This window comes from Caretta caretta, chromosome 3 (assembly GCF_965140235.1).
Source record: "Caretta caretta isolate rCarCar2 chromosome 3, rCarCar1.hap1, whole genome shotgun sequence".
NCBI classification, from domain to species: Eukaryota; Metazoa; Chordata; order Testudines; family Cheloniidae; genus Caretta; species Caretta caretta.
Window position 1 is genome coordinate 149,877,994 of NC_134208.1, and position 24,554 is coordinate 149,902,547.

The 24,554-nt window shown below is 57.8% G+C and overlaps 1 protein-coding gene across 3 annotated transcripts in view; it reads left to right on the forward strand.

Moving 5' to 3' along the window:
- The window catches only part of LOC125633778 (uncharacterized), a 45,423-nt gene that overhangs the window by 15,032 nt on the left and 5,837 nt on the right, over positions 1-24,554 (forward strand). For 2 of the 3 annotated variants that reach the window (XM_048843528.2, XM_048843529.2), the window contains 22 exons: positions 124-238; positions 1,142-1,228; positions 1,730-1,845; positions 2,788-2,935; positions 3,661-3,770; positions 4,172-4,262; positions 4,410-4,559; positions 4,931-5,068; positions 5,725-5,981; positions 6,393-6,516; positions 6,874-7,068; positions 7,992-8,147; positions 9,504-9,724; positions 10,692-10,869; positions 11,386-11,544; positions 12,267-12,659; positions 13,183-13,302; positions 15,519-17,381; positions 18,949-19,029; positions 20,008-20,094; positions 21,308-21,399; positions 21,770-21,855. In XM_048843528.2, coding sequence (XP_048699485.2) covers positions 124-238; positions 1,142-1,228; positions 1,730-1,845; positions 2,788-2,935; positions 3,661-3,770; positions 4,172-4,262; positions 4,410-4,559; positions 4,931-5,068; positions 5,725-5,981; positions 6,393-6,516; positions 6,874-7,068; positions 7,992-8,147; positions 9,504-9,724; positions 10,692-10,869; positions 11,386-11,544; positions 12,267-12,659; positions 13,183-13,302; positions 15,519-17,381; positions 18,949-19,029; positions 20,008-20,094; positions 21,308-21,399; positions 21,770-21,855 — 4,967 coding nt within the window. The remainder of the gene's footprint in view (positions 1-123; positions 239-1,141; positions 1,229-1,729; positions 1,846-2,787; positions 2,936-3,660; positions 3,771-4,171; positions 4,263-4,409; positions 4,560-4,930; positions 5,069-5,724; positions 5,982-6,392; positions 6,517-6,873; positions 7,069-7,991; positions 8,148-9,503; positions 9,725-10,691; positions 10,870-11,385; positions 11,545-12,266; positions 12,660-13,182; positions 13,303-15,518; positions 17,382-18,948; positions 19,030-20,007; positions 20,095-21,307; positions 21,400-21,769; positions 21,856-24,554) is intronic. The other variant, XM_048843531.2, reaches the window with a different exon arrangement.

Here is a 24,554-nt window from a genome sequence, read left to right on the forward strand (position 1 = left end):
AGGCCGGGCACAGGGAGGTCTTGGCCTGTGAGTCACGTGACTGTGGGAATGGCTGAGGAGGCTGGGGGAGGCCGCACTGGGCAGCGCGATCTGCAATAACCTCCTCCTGCTTTCTCCGCCCAGGTGGCTGCGGCTCCAGGGGACCCTGAAGGAACAGCATGAGACCCTGCAGCTGGCCCTCGAGGCAGCTGCCTTCCTCCAGCAAGCGGACACGCTCCTCAGAGCCATCCACGCCAAGGTACCGCTGAGGGCTCAGATCAGCTCCGGCCCCATCGATGGTTTGAGGGGCGCGGGTGCAAGGATGGGAAGTTCTCATGCCGGGCTATAGGGACCTCCCAAAGCAAGGGCAGTTTGGAGAAGAGCCCACTCTTCTCTCAGCCCCTGACACCTGGGCTAGCACAGGGCTGGGGAGGGTGTGGAAGGAGTATTCTCCCCACCAGGGGGCCAGGGAGAGAGCTCTACAGCTCCCCCTTCACCCCCCCGCCCCGCCACGATTGGCTTGATGAGCTGTTTCTGCTCCTCCTTGGCCACCAGCTCGGCAGCAGCAGTACAGAATATCAAGGGAGTTAAGTAGGGAGAGGGGGACCCCCAATGCTGCGTGGAGAAAAAGAGCTTGGCTCTCCTGGCCAGTCAGAGTGTGAGCTACCCCACTGCCTGTGCCCCATCCCTATCAGGCACTTGGAACTGAGCTGAAGTGAGGACTCTCCCCAGCCCCAGGTTGTGAGCAGAGCCCAGCGTGAGAAGGAGGCCATGGGGGGGCCTGATGGAGGAGTATCACACTCTGCCTCTTCTTCCCTGGGGCCTGTCTTTACTCCCAGGAAATGGTGGACATTCCCTAGCATCTCTGGGAAGGTGACGTTCTGGGGACTCCCTGCTCTAGGGCTGAGTTACCAGCTCCCCTGCATGCTCTGGAGTTGCCGCCCCCCTCAGCCAGACCCTTAGTTACATCATTGCTGGTGCTGCCAGGGCTGGTGGCTCCTGTCACTGGGGAGCAGGATTGGAGGAGGGGATTCCTGTGTGACATGGGGTGGGGGATAGGATCACTCAGAGGGGATCCAAATGGCACAGAGGCACTGCAGAGAGCGGGGCCCTGTCCCCACCTTCCCCTAAGGGGTACAATGGGTGCTGCTGCTTCTTGCAGTGGAGGAACCTCTGTGGCGTGGGGAAGCAGGGGGACCCTGAGCCTGGCCGGGACCGAGACGTCAGGGATATTGCCAGCCAGGTCATGGTAAGTGTCGACATTGTGCTGTCCCAAACTCACCCGAAATGTCTCACCTGAGAGGTAAGGCATACTGCGTGTGCTCTGACGGGACATCTCCCCCCACCACCCGGCTCGGACACGGACATTACAGCCCCTAGCAGGGTGTGGCATGGGCAGAATGGCCTGGAGTCAAACCTTCATCTGGCCGAACTGCCAGCATCAAGGGGTTTGGCATATGTCATGCCCTGAATCCTTTGTAACAGGGGTGGCTGCATCCAGAGCTGCCTTCAGCTAACCAGACTGGCATCTCAGAGGGGCTGGATCTTGGGCAGGGTTTGGTGTGTGGAGAGGAGGGATCAGTGGGAGGGCTTGTTAGAAGGGAGCTGGGGCCCTGTGTCCTGCTGCTCACCTGCCCCTGGAGGGCTAACTCAGCATTTCCCAGGTAGCCTCTGTGCTCAGCTCTGGTCTCTGGATGGTCACCCTCAGCCAGCCCCATTAGCTCACTTCGTGCCCCTCTCGCTCCTCCAGATGTTGGATGTGACCGTGTCCCAGCTCATCAGCCTCCATCCCAGCCTGGCAGCACGAGTCCTGCACAAACACCGAGACGTCAAGGAGAGCTGGGCCCAGCTTCAGCAGGTGCTGAGGTACAGCAGAGCCTCGTAGCAACCCACCCACTAGCATCCCCCCTAAACACAGAGCAAGCCCAGGGCTGAATTTAGCAAAGCGTGTGTGTTCACAGGGGTCACTTGTTGCCCACTCCTGCCTCAAGACCTGTTGAGCAGAAGGGCGTGTGACTTGAAGCATGAGGGAGCCAGGACTCCTGGGTTCTATATCCAGCTCTGCACTTGTCTCATTGTGTGGCCCTGGAAGGCAGGTCCCTGCCCTGCTCTGTGCCTCAGTGTTCTCTTCTGTACACTGGGGAGAATGCTTCAGAGGAGGCTCTGAGGGCAGATGGAGTGACCTCTGCCCTTTGAGCTATTATTTGATTGACTTAGAGAGTGGGCTGCTTGAGTATCTCAGCCAATCACAAGACAGCATAGCCAGAAACAGGCAGGGTGGCTTTGGGTTTACACACATGCTGGTTCCTGAGTGGCTGAAGTTGCTCTTCCCCGACTTACAGAATCTGAATCCATGGTCATGGCTGATCCCCACAAGCTTGGTGGAGTGGGAAAGGCGTTGGCTTGGCCCATTCTATGGATATGTTCAAATCTGAGCTGCCTGCCATTGGCAGCTGGGGTTTCAGCTCTGGGAAACAAGAGCTGGACTTTCCAAAGAGCTCAGCTCCCATTACACAGGTAGGGTCAGGCCGTTGGGAGCTACTGGGTGTACAGTGCTTTTGAAAATCTGGCCCTACTTCTCCATCATCTGCTGGATTCCCCTGTATTGGGGCTCCCCACACCTGCCTGGAGCGGGGTCCCTGGGGCAGAACCCACATCAACTATTGGCTGCCATGAGCCAGACTCTGCTCCTGAGTCAACCCCAGAGGACTCACGGGGCCAGAACAGCTTAGAGCTCTCTTCCCCATTCTCTCTCCTCTTGCCTCTCACTCCCCACCCCTCGCCCTGTGTGTGCTCCCCATCTCCCAGGAATGAGAAGTCACCGTTGCTGGCCCTGGTGAGCAGTTTGCCGATGAGAGAGACCGATGCCCTGAGCCCTGAGCATACAGAAGGTGGCAGTGGGGGAGTTGCAGGGAGGGAAGCCGGAGACAAGCGGAGGAGGGTCCCGTTACGTATGGTGAGTACAGTAGCTGGGGCCCTGCCCCTCTCCCCAGCCCTCCCCTTCCCTGCAACAAGAGCAGCCAAACCAGAGCCACTTCCCTTAGACACCCAGCAAAGGCACATGGGGAAAGAGCTTGAGCCCGTGAACCCTAAGTGACAGCTGTGTGACCCCTCTTGTGACACCCTCGCTAACGCTTGGGACCCCCCTCTATGAACTCTGAGTGATAAGCATGTGATCACGTAAACCCTGGAACCTGTGTGCAGTGCCCCAGGTGACCTGTGTGTGGCTCTGAACACTGACCTGTGGGATGGTCTGGGAGTGCTGTATGTGCCCCACCTCTGCACACACCTGCCCCTTCATGCATCCCACACACCGGCTCAGATCCCCTCCTCCCAATACACCTTTGCCCAGGCCAACCTAGCACATATTCCTGTGTGTCCCTCTGGGCTCTGACCTGCGTCCGTCTGTGATGTCGCCCTGGCACCTGGAATTCTGGATGGGCTGCACAGCAGCACCCGCCCCACCCACAGCCCCAGGGACCTGTCACCGGGCTTTGCTTTGGACCCTGTGCTGCTGCCAGGATGGCCCTGCTCCCTGGAGTGCTCTGTGTGTGGCAGCAGAGGAGTAGGTGTTAGGCCTGGTGCGGGGGGAGGCTGAGCTGGCTCTGTTGGTCCCCATTCCTCCACCTGGTGCTAGATGAGGGAGGAATGGGATCCTGGGAGGCTCCTGTTGTGTCCTAGGTGCAGAAGGACTTTGCAGGGAATGTGACGGAGCATGTGAGAGGCGAGGAGGGAAGCCCGAGCTCGCCAGGAGAGCAGGCCACTCCTGGCTGCCACAGCAACAGTAATAGGTACTGACTCGGCAGGCTGCTCCCAAGAATGGGGTCCAGGGTTGGGGTATAGGCCAGGTATTCCTTAGGAGGGGGGAGAGGGGAGGGGAGGGGAGGGGACCTAGAGCATTTGCTGGGCTAGGCCTGTTCTTTAGCTGTAAGAATCCATCCCCAGCTCCAGAACCTAGTCCCCAGAAGGGGCATAGCAGGCAGGGAAGGACATGGGCACCTGGGGTTTCCCTGGTACAGGCAGCTGCCCCCATGCCCTGAACCTGTGGGGCCCCCATGGCATGGATACCAGCCCCTGCCCTGCAGCTGTATCTCATATCTGTGATATGAGGCTGCCCTGGTCCTTTGGCAGAGCCTGCAGGGGTCCCTGTAGTAGGAGAGAAACTGTCCATGACTCTGCCTCTCTCCCGCAGGAGGAGGAAACCCCCAGGACAGTCGGATGCTGTGCGGGGCCAACCCCAGCAGGAGGCCAAGCTGCAGGACTTCTGTCAGGCTGCTAACGTGGTAACGTCTCAAATGAGCCAAGGCGCGTCCCAGCCCCTGTCCCTGGGTCCCAGCGTTGGGTGCTCCCCCATGTGTCTCCCCCTCTCCTCGCAGCCCCCCATGCCTCGGCTGGCAGTAACGCGCTGTCTCTCCTCCGGTGTGCGGCAGGCTGTGTCCTGGCTGAGGGAGAACGTAGGGCTCAGCATCCGGCTGAGCCAAGTGGAGGACGCAGAGAGCCTAGAGGCTGCACAGAGCCAGCAGGCAGCGCTGCAGCAGGAGATCCTGGGCAACAGCTCCAGCGTCGAGGCCCTGCGCCTGGTGAGCACCAGCTGTGGGGTGCATACTTTGTGGGACGGGAAGTCCCCCTCTACAACTCGCTGCTGGGGATGCAGAGGGGGCGCCATGGTGATGGCATCCCCGGTGGCAGGTGTTTCGTGCAACTGGGGAATAACACTGGGTTCCCCTGCCAGGCACCTGGGGCGCCAGGAGGAGTTTCCTCTCCGCTGCCTTCTGGGGAGGGATGGGAGTGGGCAGTGAGATCCATGCCCCCTTGGTGGCCAGGGTCAAGGGGGCTGGGAAGGGCAGATCCCTGTCCTCAGCATGTGCCTCATTCTCAGGCCCCTCTAAGGGATTGCAGAGCGGGACGCCCAGGTGGGCGTCACCTGACAATGCGTGTCCGTGTCCCACAGGAAGGGCAGACGCTGCTGTGTGGCAGCCATGGAGGGAGACCTCAGGTGGAAGGCATCCTCCAGGAGCTGGAGGGGCTGTGGGAGGAGCTGCAGAGGAGGCACCGGGAGAACGGTGCGGCGCTGAGGGAGATTGATAAGGTGCGTGGTGCCATCTGTCTCTGCCAGGCATGAGCCCGTATCAGACAGAGGGGTGTGAGCAGGGCGGGAAGGGGGTGCACACGGGACACAGGGGCAGCCCCAGTGCAGGCACTGGTGGGACAGGGGTCGCTGTGCCCGTTCTCTGGGCTGTGCTGGTGCAGGGGCCATCTTGAGCCTCGGCTGCAGCCCCCTGCAAGGGAGTCTCCCGGGGAGTGTCAGCAGGGTGCGGGGTGATGGCCCTGGCTGCCTGGCCTTCCTCAAAGATCAGTTAGCCCAGTGCCATGCACACCACCTGGGAGGGACAGGTGCCCTGTGTGGAGCCAGCTCAGGAAGCCTCTGCTCCTCCAGCTGGATCTGGCACTGCAGTGGCCTCCGTGCTGGCACAGCCAGGACTGCCCCTGCTGTGTCTGAGATGCCTCCAGGTGGGCAACCGGGTGCTGTTTGTGCTGCAGGATGGAGAGCCCTGCGATGGTCCATGGAAACGTGCTGCCCTGGGTGGGATAGCACGGTGCTGGGTCACACCGAACTGGTCTTCCCTGCAACACGATGCCACGGCGCCCTCAGGGGCTTTCATTCCTGCCCACCCTGAGGCTGGGACAGAGGGGGATCTGGCCTGGGAGGTCCTGTCTGTCCCACTCTCCAATCTCTTCCTGCAGGTTCTGCGGTTGGTGGGAGAGCTGGATGGGGCTGAGCACTGGCTGCAGGGGGTGGTGGGCTCGCTGTCGGAGCCCGCCACCATGAGGAGCCCAGAGGAACTCCGCAGGGACCTCCAGGAGATCAGCTGCTTGGAGAACCAGGTCCTGTTGTGGGGCATCAAGCTCCAAGCCCTGCGGGAGGAGATGGGGAGAGAGCCCTCTGCAGAGCACGTGATGGCTGGGAAGATTCAGAGCAAGGTGGAGATGATGGAGGAGAAGTGAGTCCTGGGGAAACAGGACTGGGAACTGGACTACGGGGAGCACAGGCTGCTGGAGTGGGAGGTAGTGTCAGGGGATGTGAGGAAGAGATGAGGTTGGAGGAGTGTGAGGGGATTCCCCCCTCTGGGGAGGATGTGGCATCGGAGAGGTGAGAGGGGATCCCCTGAGGGCAGCCTTGAGGAATGGGAGGGGACAGTGGTGTCAGAGGGGTGGGAGACCTCCAATGGGACGACCTTGGGGGATGGAAGGGGGTGGCTGTGTCAGTGGGTTGGGAGCCCCCTGGAGGGCAGCATTGGGGAATGGCAGCACTGAAGGGTCGGGAGGGGATTTCCCTGCAGTGGGAAGGAGGATCCCCCTGCGGCGCTGCCTCTCCGTGTGCTCCTGCCCCACTGCTGCGTTTGCTGTGCCAGGTTGGGGTGCGTGCGGGCGGCCCTGCAGCGGCGGGCGGAGGACCTGCGCGATTCCCTGGTGCTGTCTGAGTTCCTGCAGAATGTGCAACAGGAGGAGGTGCTGAGCCAGGGGAACAGCACGCTGGTGAGGATTGAGTGGGGATGGGCCTAGACTCGGGCCCCCATTGGGAATCCCATCCCTGCTGGGTCAGTCTGGGTGGAGGGGCCCTACTGCTGACTGAGTGAGGTCAGGGGTTGGGTGGGGGATAACTGGAACCCCTCGCTTTCCAGCGTCACCCCCAGCAGCTGCCAGTGTTTGCTCTGAGGTGGGGGGAGGCACAGTGGCCACTGACCTCAATCCTGGGGAATGGCTGAGATCAGCAACCCTGAGTGCATGGTGAGGAGGCTCCACGGGACCCCTCGCAGGCCAGGTGGTGCCAGAATCACCCCACGTGTCCCGGTCTCTCTCTAAAGCTCCAGCATCCCTGTGTGTTTGCTTTAGCCAGGGACCAGCAGGCTGGGCTCCCAGGAGCCTGTGCACCTCCCCTTGGCCCAGGCTGGGCAGCAGCTGAGCCGTGAGGACATGAGCAGCCCCCTGGGTGAGCTGCAGGAGGCTGTGGAGATGCTGAACAACGTGGTGAAGGAGCGGGAGCGAGTCATGGAGGCAGCAGCTGAAACTGAGAGTCTGGAGCGCCTGGTAAGGGATCTGGCGTGAGGAGCCTTTGACGGAGAAGGAGGGGGGTAACACACCACTAGTGGCCATGCGGAGCACGGCTGGCTCAGTCAGAGGTGAGGGCAGAACAGTAGAGTCTGACTGAAGGGGGGCTCCTATGCATAGTGCCAGCCTGAGAGAGTAGGGTCTAGTACAGGGGTGACCAACCTGCAGCTCCGGAGCCGCATGCGGCTCTTCAGAAGTTAATATGCGGCTCCTTGCATAGGTACCGACTCCAGGGCTGGAGCTACAGGTGCCAACTTTCCAGTGTGCTGGGGGGTGCTCACTGCTCAACCCCCTGCTCTGCCCCAAGCCCTGCCCCCACTTCACCCCTTCCCCCGAGCCTGCCATGCCCTCGCTCTCCCCCCCTCTGCACCAGAGCCTCCGGCACACCAGGTAACAGCTGATTGTGGCGGGTGAGAGGCGTGGGGAGGAAGTGGGAGGCACTGATTGGTGGGGCTGACGGTGGGCAGGAGGCGCTGCAGGTTGGAGTGGGGGGAGCTGCTGGGGGGCTGCTGAGGTATTATTGTGGCTCTTTGGCAATGTACATTGGTAAATTCTGGCTCCTTCTCAGCCTCAGGCTGGCCGCCCCTGGTCTAGTGATTAGAGCAGGGGGCTGGGAGCCAGGACTCCTGGGTTCTATTCCTGACCCTGGAAGAGGAGTGTGTCCTAGAGCAGGGGACTGGGAGACAGGACTCCTGGGTCCTATACCTGTCCCTAGGAGTGGAGTCTGTCCTAGTGGTTAGAGCAGGGGGTTGGGAGCCAAGGCTGAGGCAGCTGATGCTAGTGCTGCACAGTTATCCCTATTCTTTTTTTGCGCCCCGCAGCTAGCTAGCATCCGTGTGAGGACAAGGAGCATCTCTGAAGGGAGCTCACACTGGGGTTCACCTCACTTTTCTCTCTCCCAGCTTGCCAGAGTCTTTCCACGCATGGAGGCCATTCGATGCAGAGCGGAGGCTCTGGCCCGTGATATCGCCCAGGTGGAGAGTGGCTTTGTCACAGTGAAGAGTGAGCTGGACCTGCAGGGGCTGCAGGGGCTGCAGAGCCAGCAGCAGGAGATGGAGGTGAGTCCCAGAGACTGCGCCGCTCTGACTTGCCATGGTAAGTGGAGTCACCGATGGCCTGTACTGGCTTCCTGGGAGCCTTGCAGTGCCCTGGCATGTTGGAGCTAGGGGTTACCAAGGGTGTCAGGAGTAGAGACGAGGTCACCTCAGGGAGACTCTAGCCCTCAGGCCCAAGAGCCATAAGCCCTGGCCTTTTATGGAGGGCTCACTGGAATTTTCCAGCTGTCTCTAGGCCTTTCCTGTCAACTCCCCCTGTGGCCAGGCAGGGAGAGGGGAAGGGATTGCGTCAGCCCCTGTGTGCCAAGGTCTGGCTGCCAACAACTCACACATCTTTCCATTCTGCATCCCCATGGAGGGAACCAGCTCCATGCAGAGCAGAGTGGAACTGTCTGCTGGGAAACCTGGATCCCTCTTCACCCTGCTGCTCCCCCATCCCCTGCTCCCCCACCCCCTGCTCCCCACAAATCACAGATCCCCTGCTCCCCCACCCTCTGCGCCCCACAGCCTGCTCCCTCATCTCCTGCTCCCCCACAGAGCACAGCTCCCCTTGTGCCCCGACAGCCTGCACCCCCATCCCCTGTACCCCCATCCCCTGCACCCCACAGAGCACAGCTCCCCCTGCTCCCTCATCCTCTGCTCCCCCATCCCCTGCTCCTCACAGAGCACAGCTCCTCCTGTGCCACCACAGCCTGCTCCCCTGTCCCCTGCTCCCCACAAAGCACAGCTCCCCTGGTCTCCCACAACCTGCTCCCCCACCCCCTGCACCCCACAGAGCACAGCTCCCCCTGCTTCCCCATCCCCTGCTCCCCTACCCCCTTCTTCCCCATCCTCTGCTCCCCCACGCCCTGCACCCTGCAGAGCACAGCTCTCCACAGAGCATATCTCCCCCTGCACTCCCATCCCCTGTCGCACAGGAGAGATGATAAAGTAGAGGCTGCTCCCATGGTCAGGGGCTCAGTGCTCTGAGCTGTATGCAGGAGGATCAGGTGTGGGTCCTAACTCTCTACATTGCATTTCCTGCGATGCTGAAGGGATTCAGCCTGGTGGCCTAGTGGCTAATGTCTGCCCCTGTCATGCAGGGGGCCTGGGTTTGGGTGCCATCTCTAGGTGCCAGTGCCTGAGGGAGTCAGCCCAGTGCTTTGCCCTGCCATGTTGATTCCCAACCCTGATCTTTTTCCCCAAGTGGGAGGGGAAGGAAACAACTTGGCAAGCCAAGTAGGCAGGGTTGCCTCGGTCCCCTCCTGTCTTCAGGCAGAGAGGCAGAAAAACACTCCCCCATGGGGAAGGGAGCTGGGAGCCCCCTGCCAAGAGGGTCTCTTTTACGTGTCCCGAGTCCTTTTGTTTTATGTCCCCTAGTTCAACATGTCCGAGGTGCTGGAGGGGGACGTGGAGGAGCTGGAGAAGGCAGTCATCCACTTGGAAAAGCTCTGCCCAGCTCGGATGCATGACATGGGCCCAGAGATCCAGGGGACGCTGCAGGCCTGGGAGGAGCTGCAAAAGCTGGTGCTGGAGAACAAGGGCCATGTGCAGCAGGCCGGTCGGCTGCAGCAGTTCTTTGGAGATTACTTAGCCATGATGTAAGTGGCTGCAGCCTGCATGGCGTCTTCCCTTCCAACTGCCTTTGTGATCCAGCCAGCCCTGCCTGTAAAGTTGGGATCCAGGGAGGACAGCCTGAGGGCTGGTGCTCAGCTTGGGGTTCACAAGTGTCTGGCCAGGTGTTGCTCTCTGGGGAGCAGACTGGGGAGGTGCAAGGGGAGCTGAAATAGCTCCCTGGGGAAAGTCAGATGTCCAGAGAACCCCAGGATGTTTGCCACTCTTCTGTCGCTCCCCAGGCTTCCCCATCGTCTCCTGGCCCTTGCCTTTCCCTTCCTCCCGTATTTTCCCTCAGCCTCCAGCCCTCACATTCTCCCTCTCTCTGCCCCCATGCCTTCCTGGGCTCGCCGCAGAGCCTGATGGTGGCCATCGTCCCCGAAGGCAGCCCGGCTGTAGTCCCAGTGAGAACTATGGGTGACGTCTGTGCTTGGGAAGCCGGAGCGCCACCAGCACAGCTGTAGGGAAATGGCAGCGGGCAGCCTGCGGTTTCAGTCGCACTGAGAGCAATGGGAGGCGATGGCAGAAATTCGCAGGAAAGCTGCAGGAGTCCATGGGAAGCGTTAACAACACACCAAGCGCCACAACAGTCGCAGTCGCATCCTGTCAGGTGGCAGCTCTGTTCATGCCTCAGAGGGGGGTGGGGGAACTCCCTGCTGCAGAGACTGAGTTAGAGCATGGCCATTTCCTCTGCCTTCCTTGCTGGCCAAACCCATGGAGCAGGGGGCCAGTCACTGAAGGGACGTTCTCTGGATAGTTTGACCTAGCGGAGAATCAAACCCTGGCATGGAAGATCCGGCTCAGCCTGCAGCCTGGAGGGAGTTCCTCACCTGTGCCCTCCTAGGACGGGGTGGGGAGAGGGGAGGAGAGCACTGGCTACGGTTTGGTTCGGCAGCTGTATTCCCTCCAGTCGTCCCAGTGGCTCCTTATGGCCCTGTCCCCTTGTCTTCGCAGCTCCTGGACAGAGGACACAAGGGCTCAGATCTTTTCGGAGAGCGTGAGTGCTCATGGGCTCCCAGAGACTCAGTGGGAGGAGCTAGAGAGGAAAATTGAGGGCAAGTTCAAGGAGTTTGAGGAGCTGGCATCCACCGGGCAGACGCTGGTGTCCGAGGAGCACTACCTGAGTGAGACGGTAAGCAGGAGGTGGACTGGGGGATGCTTCATGAGCTCCCCATTGAAAACCCTGGGGGCTCAGCCTCTGGCCTGGTACAGGGCAGATGGAACCTGCTGGGTCATCAGAGAGGTGAGTCCTCTGCATAGTGCCCAGCCAAACCATTCGCTTATGGGAGCCCAGTGAGACAGATTTACCAAGAAGCCATTTAGTGCTCAGGGGGAGCCAGCCTCAACCACCCACCCTGCAAGGGGCAGTCAGACCACCCCGCTGGCTGGGGTGGTTACCCATGTGATGGATACTGAACACAGACCTGCTGGGGCTCAGCTTCTTTTCCAGACCTGACCCCAAAGGGCCCATTATGAAGTTGTTCCTGAAGAAAGCACCACTCCCCAGGCCCCAACGAAGGGTTCTCAGCATCCTACGCTCCCCATTGGCTTCTCTGTCCCCGATCCCAGGGTGAAGTTGTGTCTGGGGAGTAGAGGAGGGGAGCTGAAGTTCTCACAGGAGCCCTTGGCATCTTTATTCTCCCCGTAGATAAAGGAACGCCTGGAGGAGCTGCAGAGCATGCTGGGATGGGTGCTGGTGCGCTGGCGAGCACAGAAACACCACTGGGATTCTGGGAACAAGAGTGCTGGCAAAAAGGGCCAAGACGGTCCCGTGGACTCTGTGCTGAGTGTGTCCCCCAGCTGCCAGGTGAGTCCGTAGCTGCTGTGGGACAGTCTGCGAGCAGGGATGGGTCAGGCCGCTGTTTGCTCAGCCCAGCTGAGGCGCCTCTCTTGGCACAATGAAAGGCCTCTGCACAAGGCCAGCATGGGACAGGAGCAGATACACAGGCATTGTGTCCACCAGGGCAAAAATCAGGGAGACTCACATAAACCATGGTGGCTGTTTCCGTCTGGAGAATCTCGGGGAAGCCGTACACCACAGGCCGGCTAGCGGTTAAAGCAGAGGACCAGCAGTCAGGGCTCTTGGGTTCTAGCCCTGGAGCTGCTACTCACTCTGCAGCCTTGAGTGACTCCCAGCCCTGCTCTGTGCCTCAGTTTCCCCGCCTGCAACACAGGGGTAATGCTCCTGATCCACCTCCCAGAGTGGGGGTGGCGGCTGTGAAGCTGAATTAATTCATGCCTGTAAAGCACTTGGAGATCCGTGCGTCCAGACTGCCTTTGGCATCCAGTGCTGTCATGTACAGAGTGTGAGAGTCCTAGGGCTCCTGCGGGGGAGACCACCAAATCTCACTGCACACCCATAGTACAGAGAGGTGCAGGAGGGGGCACAGCAGAGTGGAATGGGGGACGGAGGAACCAGGTGTAGGGCAGGGGGGTATCGTGGCACCGGGGAGGGAAAGGAGGTGCACAGGACAGGGGGCAGGCCATTCCCACAACCCCACCTCTTCAGTGTCTTCTATTACTTCCCAGGACCCATGCGCCCAAGCAGCTGTGCCCGGAGCAGATGGCATCCTGGGCCCTAACACTTCTAAAGGGCCTCAGCCCACATTGTGCTCCCTCACCCCACCACAGCTCCAGAGGCAAGAGAGGGAAGTGGCCTCTCCTTCCGCCCCATCTATCCCAGATGCCCTCCGAGGGCTGGAGCAAAGCTGGGAAGATCCTGGGGACTCCACCCCATTGGAGGTGGAAACCACCAAGGAGACTTTAGTTCTGGATCCCTCAGAGTCCCCAGTGCTGCTGGTGCCGCAGCCTGGGCCCAGCAGCCTGGGCGGGACAGTCAACTTGATCCTGAGTATTGGCAAGAAGGGGGAGAAGAAGCTGCAGCTGGCTGGAGCGATGCCGGGGGAAGAGTCCCTGCACAGGGTAGGTGATGTCATGCTGGGGAGACACACGGCTTTGTCAGGGCTGCTAGCTTGTGCTGTGCACAGGAGGCTTGGTGCGAGGGGAGACGGGAGAGACCATGTTTCTCGATAGAGCTGCCTAGGGGAGCTGTGCCCCAGACCAGAGCTTGTCCAACTGCAGGTGAATTCAGGGCTGTGGCTTTGTAGGGCTTGGAAACTGCCAGGTGCACTTGGAAGGGCATGGCAGAGTGGGGGTGTTTCCAGGTGAACCCAGACCCCCGGGGCTGAGGCTGAGCAGCGGAGAGCTCAGGAGATTCTCGGATGAATCAAGAGCGAAGCAGGTGGACTCTCTGGACTAGGGAGCCCCAGCCCCGGTGTCCCTGCCACTCGGGTTGGCAGATACAGCACAAGCTCCCTTGGATTTCAAGCAGGGGGCTGGCCTTTAGCACTGTGGCCCCCCTTCTCCCCTCCTCCTCCTCGCTGTAACAGGCCACCCGCTCTCCTCCCTCAATTTTCTTTTTGTGTCTCTCTTTCCCCACACTCAGCTCCCTGGCACTAAACCCTCAGGCTGTAAAACCTTTTGGAAGCGTTGCCAGGGGCTTTTAGGAAACACTTTGGGTAGTTTAAAGCGAAAGAAAAAGCCGTCTCGCCAGCCCGTGGAAGAGGTAACGTCCCAGGGGCTGCATGCCGGGCACAGTGGCTGCATGGCGTGAGCTTGCCCTATACTAACACACCGTCCTGTCCCCGTGAGTCCCTCTGTGTCCTCTCTCTGACACTGCTCCTGGTCCCCGCTGGCTCCTGGCCGAGAGGCCAGGCTAAGGCTTATCCCCCTGCTAGAAGAGCTGCAGCAGTGGAGGGGGTGAACAGGGAGGGCACCATGCCATCCTGATAACCCTGCCATGAGAAATGGCCTCCCAAGGGCTGCCTGGTGTCACAGTACTCCACAGAATGAGGTCAGTGCACCAGCTGGCCCAGGGGGGCTAGGGAATGGGCTACTGAGCCTCTCACCTCTCGGACACCAGTTGCTGTCTGGCCCCTATTGGTAAGTGGTTTCCATCTGCTGGCTGTTGGGAGGTGAAATGAGTCAGAAGGTCTCAGTCCAGTCACCAGGGGGCAGCTCTCCAAACCCACAATCCAGCTGGTGGTGACAAGTCCTGTTGCCAGCCTGAGCAGAGAGGCCAAGGCCTGAATGTGCCAGGGAGTCCTGGGGCAGACTGGTGGCGGGAGGGTGTGTTGCATGAGCCAGGCCTGTCCTGGGGATACTTAGAGGGCTTCGGGGCTGTGAGGCAGGCACTTTTACCGGTGCTGCTTTCACACAGAATTGTGTTTGTTTAATGCTCCCTATCTTGTGTATTTCTATCCTGAGGGGGTTTCCCGGGAGCTCTTGAAATCGGCAAAAACCCAGCACAGAGAAGCTGAGCAGATCTCAGTGTGCACCATTGCTGGACAGTCACAGGCTTAGGGCAGGTGCTTAGGTGTGAGGCAGGCTTAGGACTCAGTGCTACGTGAGCTGGGCCGGCGCTCGGAAGCAGAGCTGTGACCTGACCAGGGCCCCTACAGAAATAGTTCATTCACTTGAACAGGACAGAGGAACAGGGAGCCAGCCAGAAGACTCAGGGATAGCAGGCAGCATCCAGCCTTGAATTCAGGGAAGTGCTGATCCATTCCCCCCGCCACACAAGGGCGGAGATCTTTGCCAGCATCCTCGCCCAGCCTCAGGCTGTGCAGACCTGCTAAAGAATCTGCCTGTTCCAGTGGGAAAGGCCAGGAAGATCTGTGAGCATGGAAGAGGGGGAGGTGTCTTAGAGCAGGGCTGCCCAACTTATGGCCTGCGGGCTGTACACTGGCCCACCCGAACATTTCATAAGGCCCATGGCCGGTTTGAACACAATATATTAATGGCCGATTCATTAACGTTTTGTCATCATGTGTACATCATTTAGTTTACATGTGTGTGTAAATAGACGATACTGTACATAGAAACACGTATGAAACAAGCTGAACTTAAAATATAAATCAATACAGGTGACTTTAAATTTTATTAAAATACGTAGAATGTGTTTGGCCCACAGCAGGTTGTGCGTAGATTTCTGTGGCCCTTCTGTGTAATAAGTTTGAGCAGCACTGGCTTGGAGAAAGAAACAGGCACCTTTGCTGAGTGGTGGGGAACGCAGGGACAGTGCGAGTCCCAAGAGCTCAGAGTCCTCCCACTTGGCACAAACAGGAGGGAGCGAAATCCCAGCATCAGGGCACCAGCAGCGACTGAGTCTCCTTTGCTAGATGGGCTCCAGCCGGCAAAGGGTACAGGGAGGGGATCGGTGCTATTTGAACGATTTAGCCAGCCTCTGCTATACTGGGGCAGCCAGAGGGCCTGTGGGGTTTTGCAACTGCTAGCCTCTGTAATATGAAGGGGCACTACTACTACTGCACTACATCTCCCAGCATGCCAAGCCACTGAGTGCCCTGGAAGCATTGCATGCTGGGATCTGTAGTCCCAGGCACATCACAGGTGTTGGGGGCACAATTAGGAGCAGCCCAACTGTTGAGTTGGCCAGTGCAGCCCCCATTCAGGCAGCACTGGGTTTGCCCCACACTAGAAAAGGACTGTGGGAGCTGGTCCCCAGCAATGAAGCCAAGTGACTGTAACATCCTGGAATGCGTCTTGGGTTGCCTGACCCCGCTGGCCACTGTGTGACGAGAATGAGGCTTACTGTGATGTGTGACTGACAGCTGGGCAGGAGGAGCCATGTGCCAGTGCATGCCATTGAGGACCCAGCCCATGAGCGGGTCCAGGGCCATGCCCACACAGGTTTGGGCACTAGTGACTTGGAGCGGTTGGACGGGTAAGTCTCACGTCTCTCCCCACCCTTGTGTTTCCCAGGTGAGCACCTACCTGCATGTGAAGGAGAAAGGGGGGGATCGAGACGCCACCTGCAGGAGCTCGACCATGCCACGGCTAGCCAAGCGAGCGCCCACCATAGCACATGTTTCCCTGGTCCCAAGCCCCGGGCCTGAGGCCGCCTTCCACACCCTGCCTAAGATCAGCTCCAGCTCCCTCCTCAGCAGCCTGAAGAGAAAGGGTCAGGCAAAGGCAGAGGATGCTCAGCTGCTCACATTGCAGGGCATCATGGGAGCAGGTCCCAGCAGGCTACAGCCTTTGCTTGAGGAGAAGCACAATCCCAGCAACACTTGGCCTCCCAAGTGCAGCAGCGGGAAGAAGTTGGCAGGGAGACCTCCGAACCCCAGGCTTGGGCAGCTGCTGGACCTTGTGAAGAACCCGCTGGGGACGGCCATTGAGGCAGAATGTGGCATTGTCAGCGCGGCATCTAGTGGCCCCAAAGCTGAATTCCTGAGCCAAGCCTGGGGGCCCAGTAGTTCCCAGCTGGCGGTGGCGAAGAGTGCTTGCCGGCACCTTTCCCTGGGGTCCGTATTGAGCTTGGAGCTGCCCAAGGACCTTGGTCTCCTTGGTAATGTCCAGGACGCCATTAAAGTAGCACAGAAGGAGGTGCCAGGAGGGGAGGAGGTGAGGCAGGATGGTGGGGCGATTCCATGGGACACCGGTGAGGCAGAGAGGGAGGCGAATGGGGCCAGCCTGCGGAAGGAGACACTGAACCAGGCGCTGGCCACATGCCAAAGGCCCAGAGGGCCAAGGGATGCTTTCAGGAAGGCTCCTAAGAGCGAGGGAGGCACCTGGTTCGAAGAGGTGAGTTTCAGCCCGAGCTACCGCAGGCCAAAGGCGCAGGGCATTGGTGCCACCCCCTGTGGGGAGGAGCAGTGGACTCCCAGGAGCCAGGGCAGTGGCAGTGATGATTTCCTGGACTTCAGACTGAACCGGCTCTCCCGCATCAGCGTGCTGCATGAGCAGATTGGGCGCGAGTGGGACAAGCTGGCAGCCACACTGGGCACGTCCGGCAGCGCAAAGGCCGAGAAGCCAGCAGGCTGCAAACCCAGACTCGAAGAAGCATCTAAGGTGGAGCTCAGGCCTCCTCCCACCAAGCACATGAGTGGTGCCGGAAGGGACCCCAGCACAGCCAAACCAGAGCATCCCGCAGTGAATGGCAAGCTAAAGGAAGATCCCCCAGAGCATCGGCTAGACTCTGCCCCCTTCCAGGAGGTCTTGGAGGAAAGCCTGATGGCACGCTCTGGAAGGTGTGCAAAGCTACCGACCCTGCTGTCTGTGTCTGAATGCCAGCTCGGTGCCCAGCCACGTGGCCTGATGTCGGCAGGGTTAGACCACCAGGGCCTGGCTCCAGATGGAAGGGCGGCCGGATCAGGGCTGTCCAAAGGGACAAAGCTCCCAAGCTCAGCCGAGATTTGCCACCCTGACCACGAGCTGTTTGAAGAGGAGGAGGAGGAGCTCCAGGCCATCTGGAGGAACGTGGAGGGACGCAACAAGCAGAGCCCCTGTGCGGACACTGATGCCCACCCCATGTTGGGGAACAAGGTAGACAAGGCACAGAGCCCAGAGGTTTCCCGTGGGAGACTGATCTTAACATCAGCGAATAATGTGCTGGTAGCCAAGTTCACCCTTCCCAACTCCACCCAGCTCCTTCAGAGCCCAGACGGGGAAAGAGAAACCAGTGATGGACACGGTAGTGAGGGCAGCCCACGCGGGTTCTGGGCATCCTTCCCCTGTCAAGACGAGCCCTGTGGGGTAAAGGAGGCTGCATCCATGGGATCAGTGGAGGGCAGCTGCCCACAGAACCAGCAGAAGCATCAGGAAGAGGACAGAGACGTTGGCAAGGTTAGTGGGCTCTGTGTACTGTTTCTTAGGGGCTGGGGGAGACCTGCCAGAAGCTGTACTGTCCCCTTTGCACACTCTCAGGCACTGCAGTGATCGGTCCGGATAACTAGATATTCCCTGCTTTATAACAGGCCTCTGAGCCACGGTTCCCCTGGCTAACCTGCTCCTGCACTGGCCACAAAGGGTCACTCATGAGCAGCACATGGGGCTTAGCTGGCTGTCCGAACACCATCTCCAACCTGTGCCAAGGCTCAAACCCAAACCTCACCCACAGCAATCAGCAGGGTCAAACCCAAGCGTTTCAGCACCAAAATCACCTCCTCCTGCCACTTGAGTTGAAGCAGTAATTCTGCTAGCTGGGAGTCAGGAGCAGGCTAAGATAGGTGCAGAGACTGGCCGCTAGAGGGAGATGTGATCCCATGCTCTAACCCAGTGGCTCTCAACCTTTCCAGACTACTGGACCCCTTTTTAGGAGTCTGATTTGTTTTGCGTACCCCCAAGTTTCATCTCACTTAAAAACTACTTGCTTACAGAATCAGACATAAAAATACAAAAGTGCCGCAGCACATGATTACTTAAACATGGCTTACTTTCTCATTTTTACCGTATCATCATAAAATAAATCGATTGGAATATAAATATTGTATTTATATTTCAGTGTATAGTATATGGAACAGTATAAACAAGTCATTGTATGAAATTTTAGTTTGTACTGACTTCGCTGATGCTTTTTATGTAGCCTGTTGTAAAACTAGGCAAATAACTAGATGAGTACCCCTGGTTGAGAACCACTGCTCTAAACAGAAGATCACAGATGGATTGGGCATGTGCAATGCACGTCTGCTCTGCACATGTGCTTACTGCAGGCGTGTGCACAGTGTGAGGATATGGCGAGGCAGATACTTGCTGGAACCTACTGCCTTTGAGCCTGTATGCAAGGGCGCAGTCTTGCCCTGTAATGACTCGATGCACCAGAAGGATGAAAGGTCTGTGAGTGCCAGCCATGGGAGTTCTCCTGTAGCAAGTGAACGAGGACTGTGTTTTGGAACTGAAGGGCTGGGTTCTAGTCCTGGTGATTTCTGAAGCAAGGTGGATTTATAACCCTGTCAGGACAGATTATGTATGCACGGGGCTTACTGCGAATCCAGGCCAATGTGAGGAAGATGGTCTCTGTGCTGTGGTTCCCTGCTCTGCAATTCACTGCTGTCTTCTGGTCCCAGAGGCCATGGATGGGGCTGGGAAGAACCATGTAGCTAATGTGTCAGGGATACAGGATCCCAAGAAGGTCTCATTGCACAGTAGCGCACTGTCACCCCTGAATCTGCGCAGCATTGAGCCTTCCCACTAGGTCCGGAAGGGCAGCATATGTCTCCATCAGGACACACATGGCCCCATTATAATCCCTCTGACAGAGACTTTGACCCCAAATGACCCATTTACCATTGCAGGCTTCAAGTTATGGTCCTGGCTGGCTGTGGGACCCCCTGGATTGCTGGCTGCGGGGGACTGCACTCCCAACAGCCCAGTGGTGCTGGGGCTGCTTTGCTCATTGCCTGTCTCCTTGCAGACGCCCCCCAGTAAAATGGAGTTTCAGATGATGGAAGGGACTCTGGAAAGGAAACACGTGTTGCAGACAGGAGGCAGAAAGGTACAGTAGAAGCTGCCCAGCCTTCTCTGTGGGCCCTGGGCTGCATTTTCCTTCTTTAACTTTATCAGTCTCTAATCACACACACAGTATGTTAGATACACTGCCAGAAGCGGGGCCTGTTAAGCTCCTAAGTGCATAGCTAGACACGCAAGTCAGTGGCCTGGTTCTCAAAGATGCTGTCACCCAGCAACGTCCATTGTCTTCACTGTGAGGTGTGGGGTGCATGGCACATCTGGCTGTGCACGTAGGTACCTAACGGGAGGCCCCCATTGTTGAAAATCTTGGATCCTGTTTTGAAGGTAAAATGGATAAAACCCCCAAAGGGGAAATTCTGCCCATCTAAACAGCTCCTTGAGCGTTTCTCCAGCTGTTCCCAAGTCATGGAGCTGGTGATTTGATCTCCCAAGCTGTCCAGAGCACTTCTCGCCAGTCGTATTTACCTTCTTTCTAAGCAGGGGAAGCCGGTGCTTAATCAGGTCTGCAGTTCTGTAACACTTCGGTGCATGGCTTTGAGTGTAGGATCTAAGCAGTTACTGAGCTGTTATTAAACATTCCCTAAACGCTGGAAGTTGACCCTGGTCAGCATCTGCAACATGGAGCTAGTGATATTCCTCAGAATACCAGTCATTTATAGTAGCTTCTAGGATTGTACGACCCCCGTCAGGCCCTGCCAAGCGATGGTATCACGTTGGAGTCAATCTGCAACATGCCCGATGACATGCCACAAACAGAGAGGAATTAGTGCTTGGACATCGACGGCCAGATCTTCAGTTCCTGTAAATGGGTGCAGCTCCGTTGAAGTCAGTGGGCTGGATCCTGAGCTGGTGTAAATCAGCGTAGTTCCATTGAAGTCAGCAAAGCTCCACGTTGATTTACGTCAGCTGCCTGGCACTCTCCCCGGAGCAAGGGTAGAGATGCTGTGCTGTTTGGGCTAGGCCTTGCCTGCTTCACCTTTGGCCTCTGCTTCTGATCTGTTAGGCAACCTGTCGCACCTGGAACCTCTTCCATGCGGTGCTGATGAGGCAGACATTGTGCTTCTACCAGGACAGGAAGGACACTCTCAAGGTACGGTGTGCAGTTGGGCCTCTCCCAGGGAGAGGCGGGGCAGGGATGTGAGGCTGACAGTGAGGATAGAGCAGTGTCCACTGGTGAGAGCAGGAAGAATGGCGGCCAGGACTCCTGGGTTCTGTTCTTGGCTCTAGGTGGGGGAAGGGAAATGTCAGTGGGAGTGGCAGTGGTTGAAGAAGGGGTTCGCCACTTATTTACTGCGTGACCTTGAGCAAGTTCCTTCTTTATGCCTCAGTTTCCCCCTCAGATTGCAGACCAGCGCTGGAATAGCGGACAGTGGTAGTACAGTTTCATTAATGAATGCATGCAAGTGCTTTGAAGAGCAAATCATTATCAGTGGCAGGGGGCTGCAGATCGCAGGGCTGGGACAGATGGGGGAATGAACCCCTCACCTCCCAGCCACCACATGCGGCTGAGGTTTAGGGTGGTGGGGCTGGCAAGGTGAGCAGGGGGAGCAAGGATCTCTGGGAAGATGGCTGGAGCTGAGAGGAGAACCATGGTCTCTTGCTCTCCAGCCTGTCTCTTTGTGTCTGGGCCTTTGGCTAGGGGGAGCCCTGTTAGGTTTGAAGGGGCAGGACAAGTCCCCCACCCATGCAGACATCCCCGCTACCTCAGGATCCTCTGCTGCTGCCAGCCTCTTTCAGGCCATTAGGGGGTTGGTGCTTGGGGTGCTCCTCCTAAGTGCGGGGTCTCTGTGAGCCGGGGAGGTGGCCTTGGTTTCCCAGTCTCTGGGTGATACTGGCATTGCATCCAGGGGGAGGGGATACAAGCACAAAGCATTCCCTTAGCTGATTACGCCGGAGACCCACTGAATGGCACACACAGGGGTTCACTCACCTTTCACACCTACTTGGCGCTGCCAGCTGCCCCCATCCCCTGTCTCCAGCTCTCTGCCCCTCACAGTGTCATGCACCTACAGGGCACAGCTGCCCCCCTTGATGCCCACAGTCTCTTGACCATAGAACGCTGCTGCTCACCAGCCTTGCCTTTCATGAACACACCCCCATACACCCCCATTCTGCTGGCCGGGAACAGCTTTGTCCTGGTTGTTACCCCTTGTGGCAGATCCTAGGTGTGGTGGGGACCATGGAGCAGAATGGACACTAGTTAGTTGTGAGTCACAGGCATGAGGGAATCCTGCTAGCACAGGGAAAAGATGCCCCAAGCCTCAGAGGCCTCACTGTCTTCTTTGCTGTCTTTTTTGCTGCAGAGCTCCGTGGTGGCCCTGCCCCTGAACCTCTCGGGAGCACAGTGCATCCGGGAAACAGAGTACACCAAAAAGACCAACTGCTTCAGGCTACAGTGAGTAACCCCAACCAGTCAATTCCATAGAGATTCAGGAGGGGTGAGTGGTCCCATAAGTACAGTGCCTCCTGCTGGCCTCCTCATAGTGCTGTGATTAATGCCCTTAATTGACCACATGCATAGCCAGATAATGATAAGCAGTCAGCTCCGATGAAATGCCAGCCCCTGAGCATTGGGGACCAGGCCCTAATCACTGAGGCATGGTTCCTTTGCCCTGGGGCCTGTAGCCCAGGGGGAGTGAATATGGGGTTCTAGTGTAATTCCATCCTCTATCCCTTTGAATCCTAGGCTGGTGGGGTTGGGGAGGGGTGGGGTAGGAATTTGCACCTCATGTCATCGTTTTGCTGACTTGCTCTTTTCCTCCCAGGCTGCGGGATGGCTCTGAGTACCTCTTGAAAGCTCCATCCCAGCCGCTCATGAACCAGTGGGTCTCCAAACTGCAGCAGAATTCAGGTGAGGAACACTCCAGCCACTGGCAGAGCAGGATGCAATGCAGGGGTGGAGCAGTTAGGGGCACTGGCAGAGCTGTGTGTGGGGAGCCCAGGGCTGGGATAGCAGGGGGGCTGCAGGTCAGGGGTGCGGGACACTGGCAGAGCTGTGTGTGGGGAGCCCAGGGCTGGGATAGCGGGGGTGGGGGCTGCAGGTCAGGGGTGCGGGACACTGGCAGAGCTGTGTGTGGGGAGCCCAGGGCTGGGATAGCGGGGGTGGGGGCTGCAGGTCAGGGGTGCGGGGCACTGGCAGAGCTGTGTGAGGGGAGCCCTGGGGCTGGAATAGCAGGGGGATGGGATGGCGTTGGATGAACTGTGCAGGAAGCTTCATTCTGTGCTTTCATTGCTTTGCTCTCACCACAAGCGATAGTCCTTCCTGAACTTCCTGGTGCAGGAGGAGTCAGAGGTCTGCATTTCTCCCCTTCTCCTAAGTTTCAGGGCAAGGCTTGATTTGTGACCTCACATGCTCCAGTGTAAATCAGGAGTGACTCCACTGATAGCAGCTGAGTCCCCCTGCCATAAAACTGGTGAGATCCCATGAGGTTGAGGCACTCCTATGGGCATGACCATTAAACAAGGTCTGTGCTCAGGCAGGTGGCTCAGGCACTGTGACGAAATCCCAACCAGGTGTGAGAGAGAATCATTGAGACTCCAGGGCATGAGGCTAAGGAGAGCCAGACCCTGCCGTGGGCCAGCATAAGTCCCTGGGCCTGTCACATACTGCTCTACAGGGCACCTGGGGATTTGAAGCACATTTCCTCCCCCTATTGCTGGAGGTTTCCAAGTGAGAGCGTGATCCCCCCCCAAGGCCCAAACTCACCTTAGAATAAATTTCAGGGGGTAGCTGAGGGTGAGAGCAGGAGGGGATGTCACGGAATCCCCAGGCGATGCTCTGGAGTTGCTCCCTACGAAGCCTGGCAGGACTCTGGTGAAATCTCCTCTCTGGGAGCAGACTGTCTTCAGGGCAAGAAGCTCACACGGCTTCCACCTTCTTGGGTCTGACCTCAGAGTATTCAGCATCCTCTGCCCCTCCGTGCGCTTCCCACAGCGAGTCCAGGCAGGCGGGGCTTCTGAGGAAGCCAGAGGGTCCTGCCTCCCAACTTTGCAGTCAGACGTGACTCTCAGCCAGCCAGTAAAACAGAAGGTTTATTAGATGACAGGAACATGGTCTAAAACAGAGCTTGTAGGTACAGAGAACAGAACCCCTCAGCCGGGTCCATTTTGGGGGGCAGTGAGCCAGACAACCACGTCTGCACTTCACTCATCTTCCCCAGCTAGCCCTCAACTGACTCATCCTCCAGCGCTCCTCCTCTGGGCTTTGTCCCTTTCCCAGGCCAGGAGGTCGCCTGATCCCTTTGTTCTCCAACCCTTTAGCTCTCACCTTGCAGAGGGGAAGGGCCAGGCCATCAGTTGCCAGGAAACAGGGTGTCGGTCATTCTCTGTGTCCAGACCCCTGCACACACCTCCCTCTAGGGCTCTGCAACGATCATACACCCTTATCCCACCACCTAGAAACTTAAGAACTGCATAGGGGAAACTGAGGCACCCCCACACTATTCAGAGAAAACATTAACAGTCCCACTTCGTTACAAGAGAACTTCCCAGATTCCTTGGAGCCATAGGCTCCAACTTCAGGTGCTGCTCTCTATGCAGTGAGAGTCCCATGCAGGTTACTGTATCTGAATCTCTCAGACCAGGCCTTAGAGCCTACACTCCCTTCTGCTCTGCAGGGACACTCAGAATTCCTGGGCACACTGGATCTTGCCCATGTGCTCGCCAAATTTTCTCTTTGCTCCTCTCCCTGTGGTGGAGTGGTTTGTGTGCCTGGTTCTGCCCTTCACCTGAGAGGTGGCTGCATTTCCACGGTGCTGAGTGTCTGGAGTTTGGGCAACTTGCTGGGCTCCTGGGGAGGAGAGGAGTTATGTAAACAGCCAAACATTATTGTCCTGGTGCCTGAGCTGTGGAGAAGGGTTTGGGCTGGTTAGTTTGCGGACACTGAGCCAGGACCCGCTTCCCTAGTTCATTTTCATTCTAGTGCCCCTTCATGTTGTGAACATGGACAGAAAAATAGCATCAAAATGCCCCCATGTGCAGCAGGGAAGGGCTCTGTGTGGGAATGTGCTGTAAGGATGTGTGATTTCTAAAGCACACCAAAGTGTTGTGCACGAATTGCTCTGTGTAGACTCTGCTGGTGTACAGCAAAGGTTTCCGAGTGGGCTTTAATGTAGTACTGTTTCAAACAACACTGTGTTAAAGCACACCAGCAGGGTCTACGTGAACCAATTAATGTGCAAGATGTCAGCGTGCTTTCGAAATCATAACCCCATAGAGTGGATTACTCCCCCTTGTAGACAAGCCCTTCGTACATGCAGCTGGGTTGCTCCTCACACCCAGACCTGTCAGACCCACCACACACCAATTACTGTCCCTCTGTGAGAAAACATGCTTGGGGTCTGTAGCCTATGTTATGTACAAATTAGACTTTGGCTTAAAGTTAGCCGAAGTGTAGAGGAGTCTAGGAAATGGAGGTGGTTAGTGTGAGGAAGTTAGAGATAAGTTGGAGACAGTAAGAATATTGCAGTTAGCAAGGACATAAGCTGAGTTATGGTGCCGTTATGTTTTGGTTATAACTGCTTCAAGCAGGGTTTTTAATGAATAATTGAG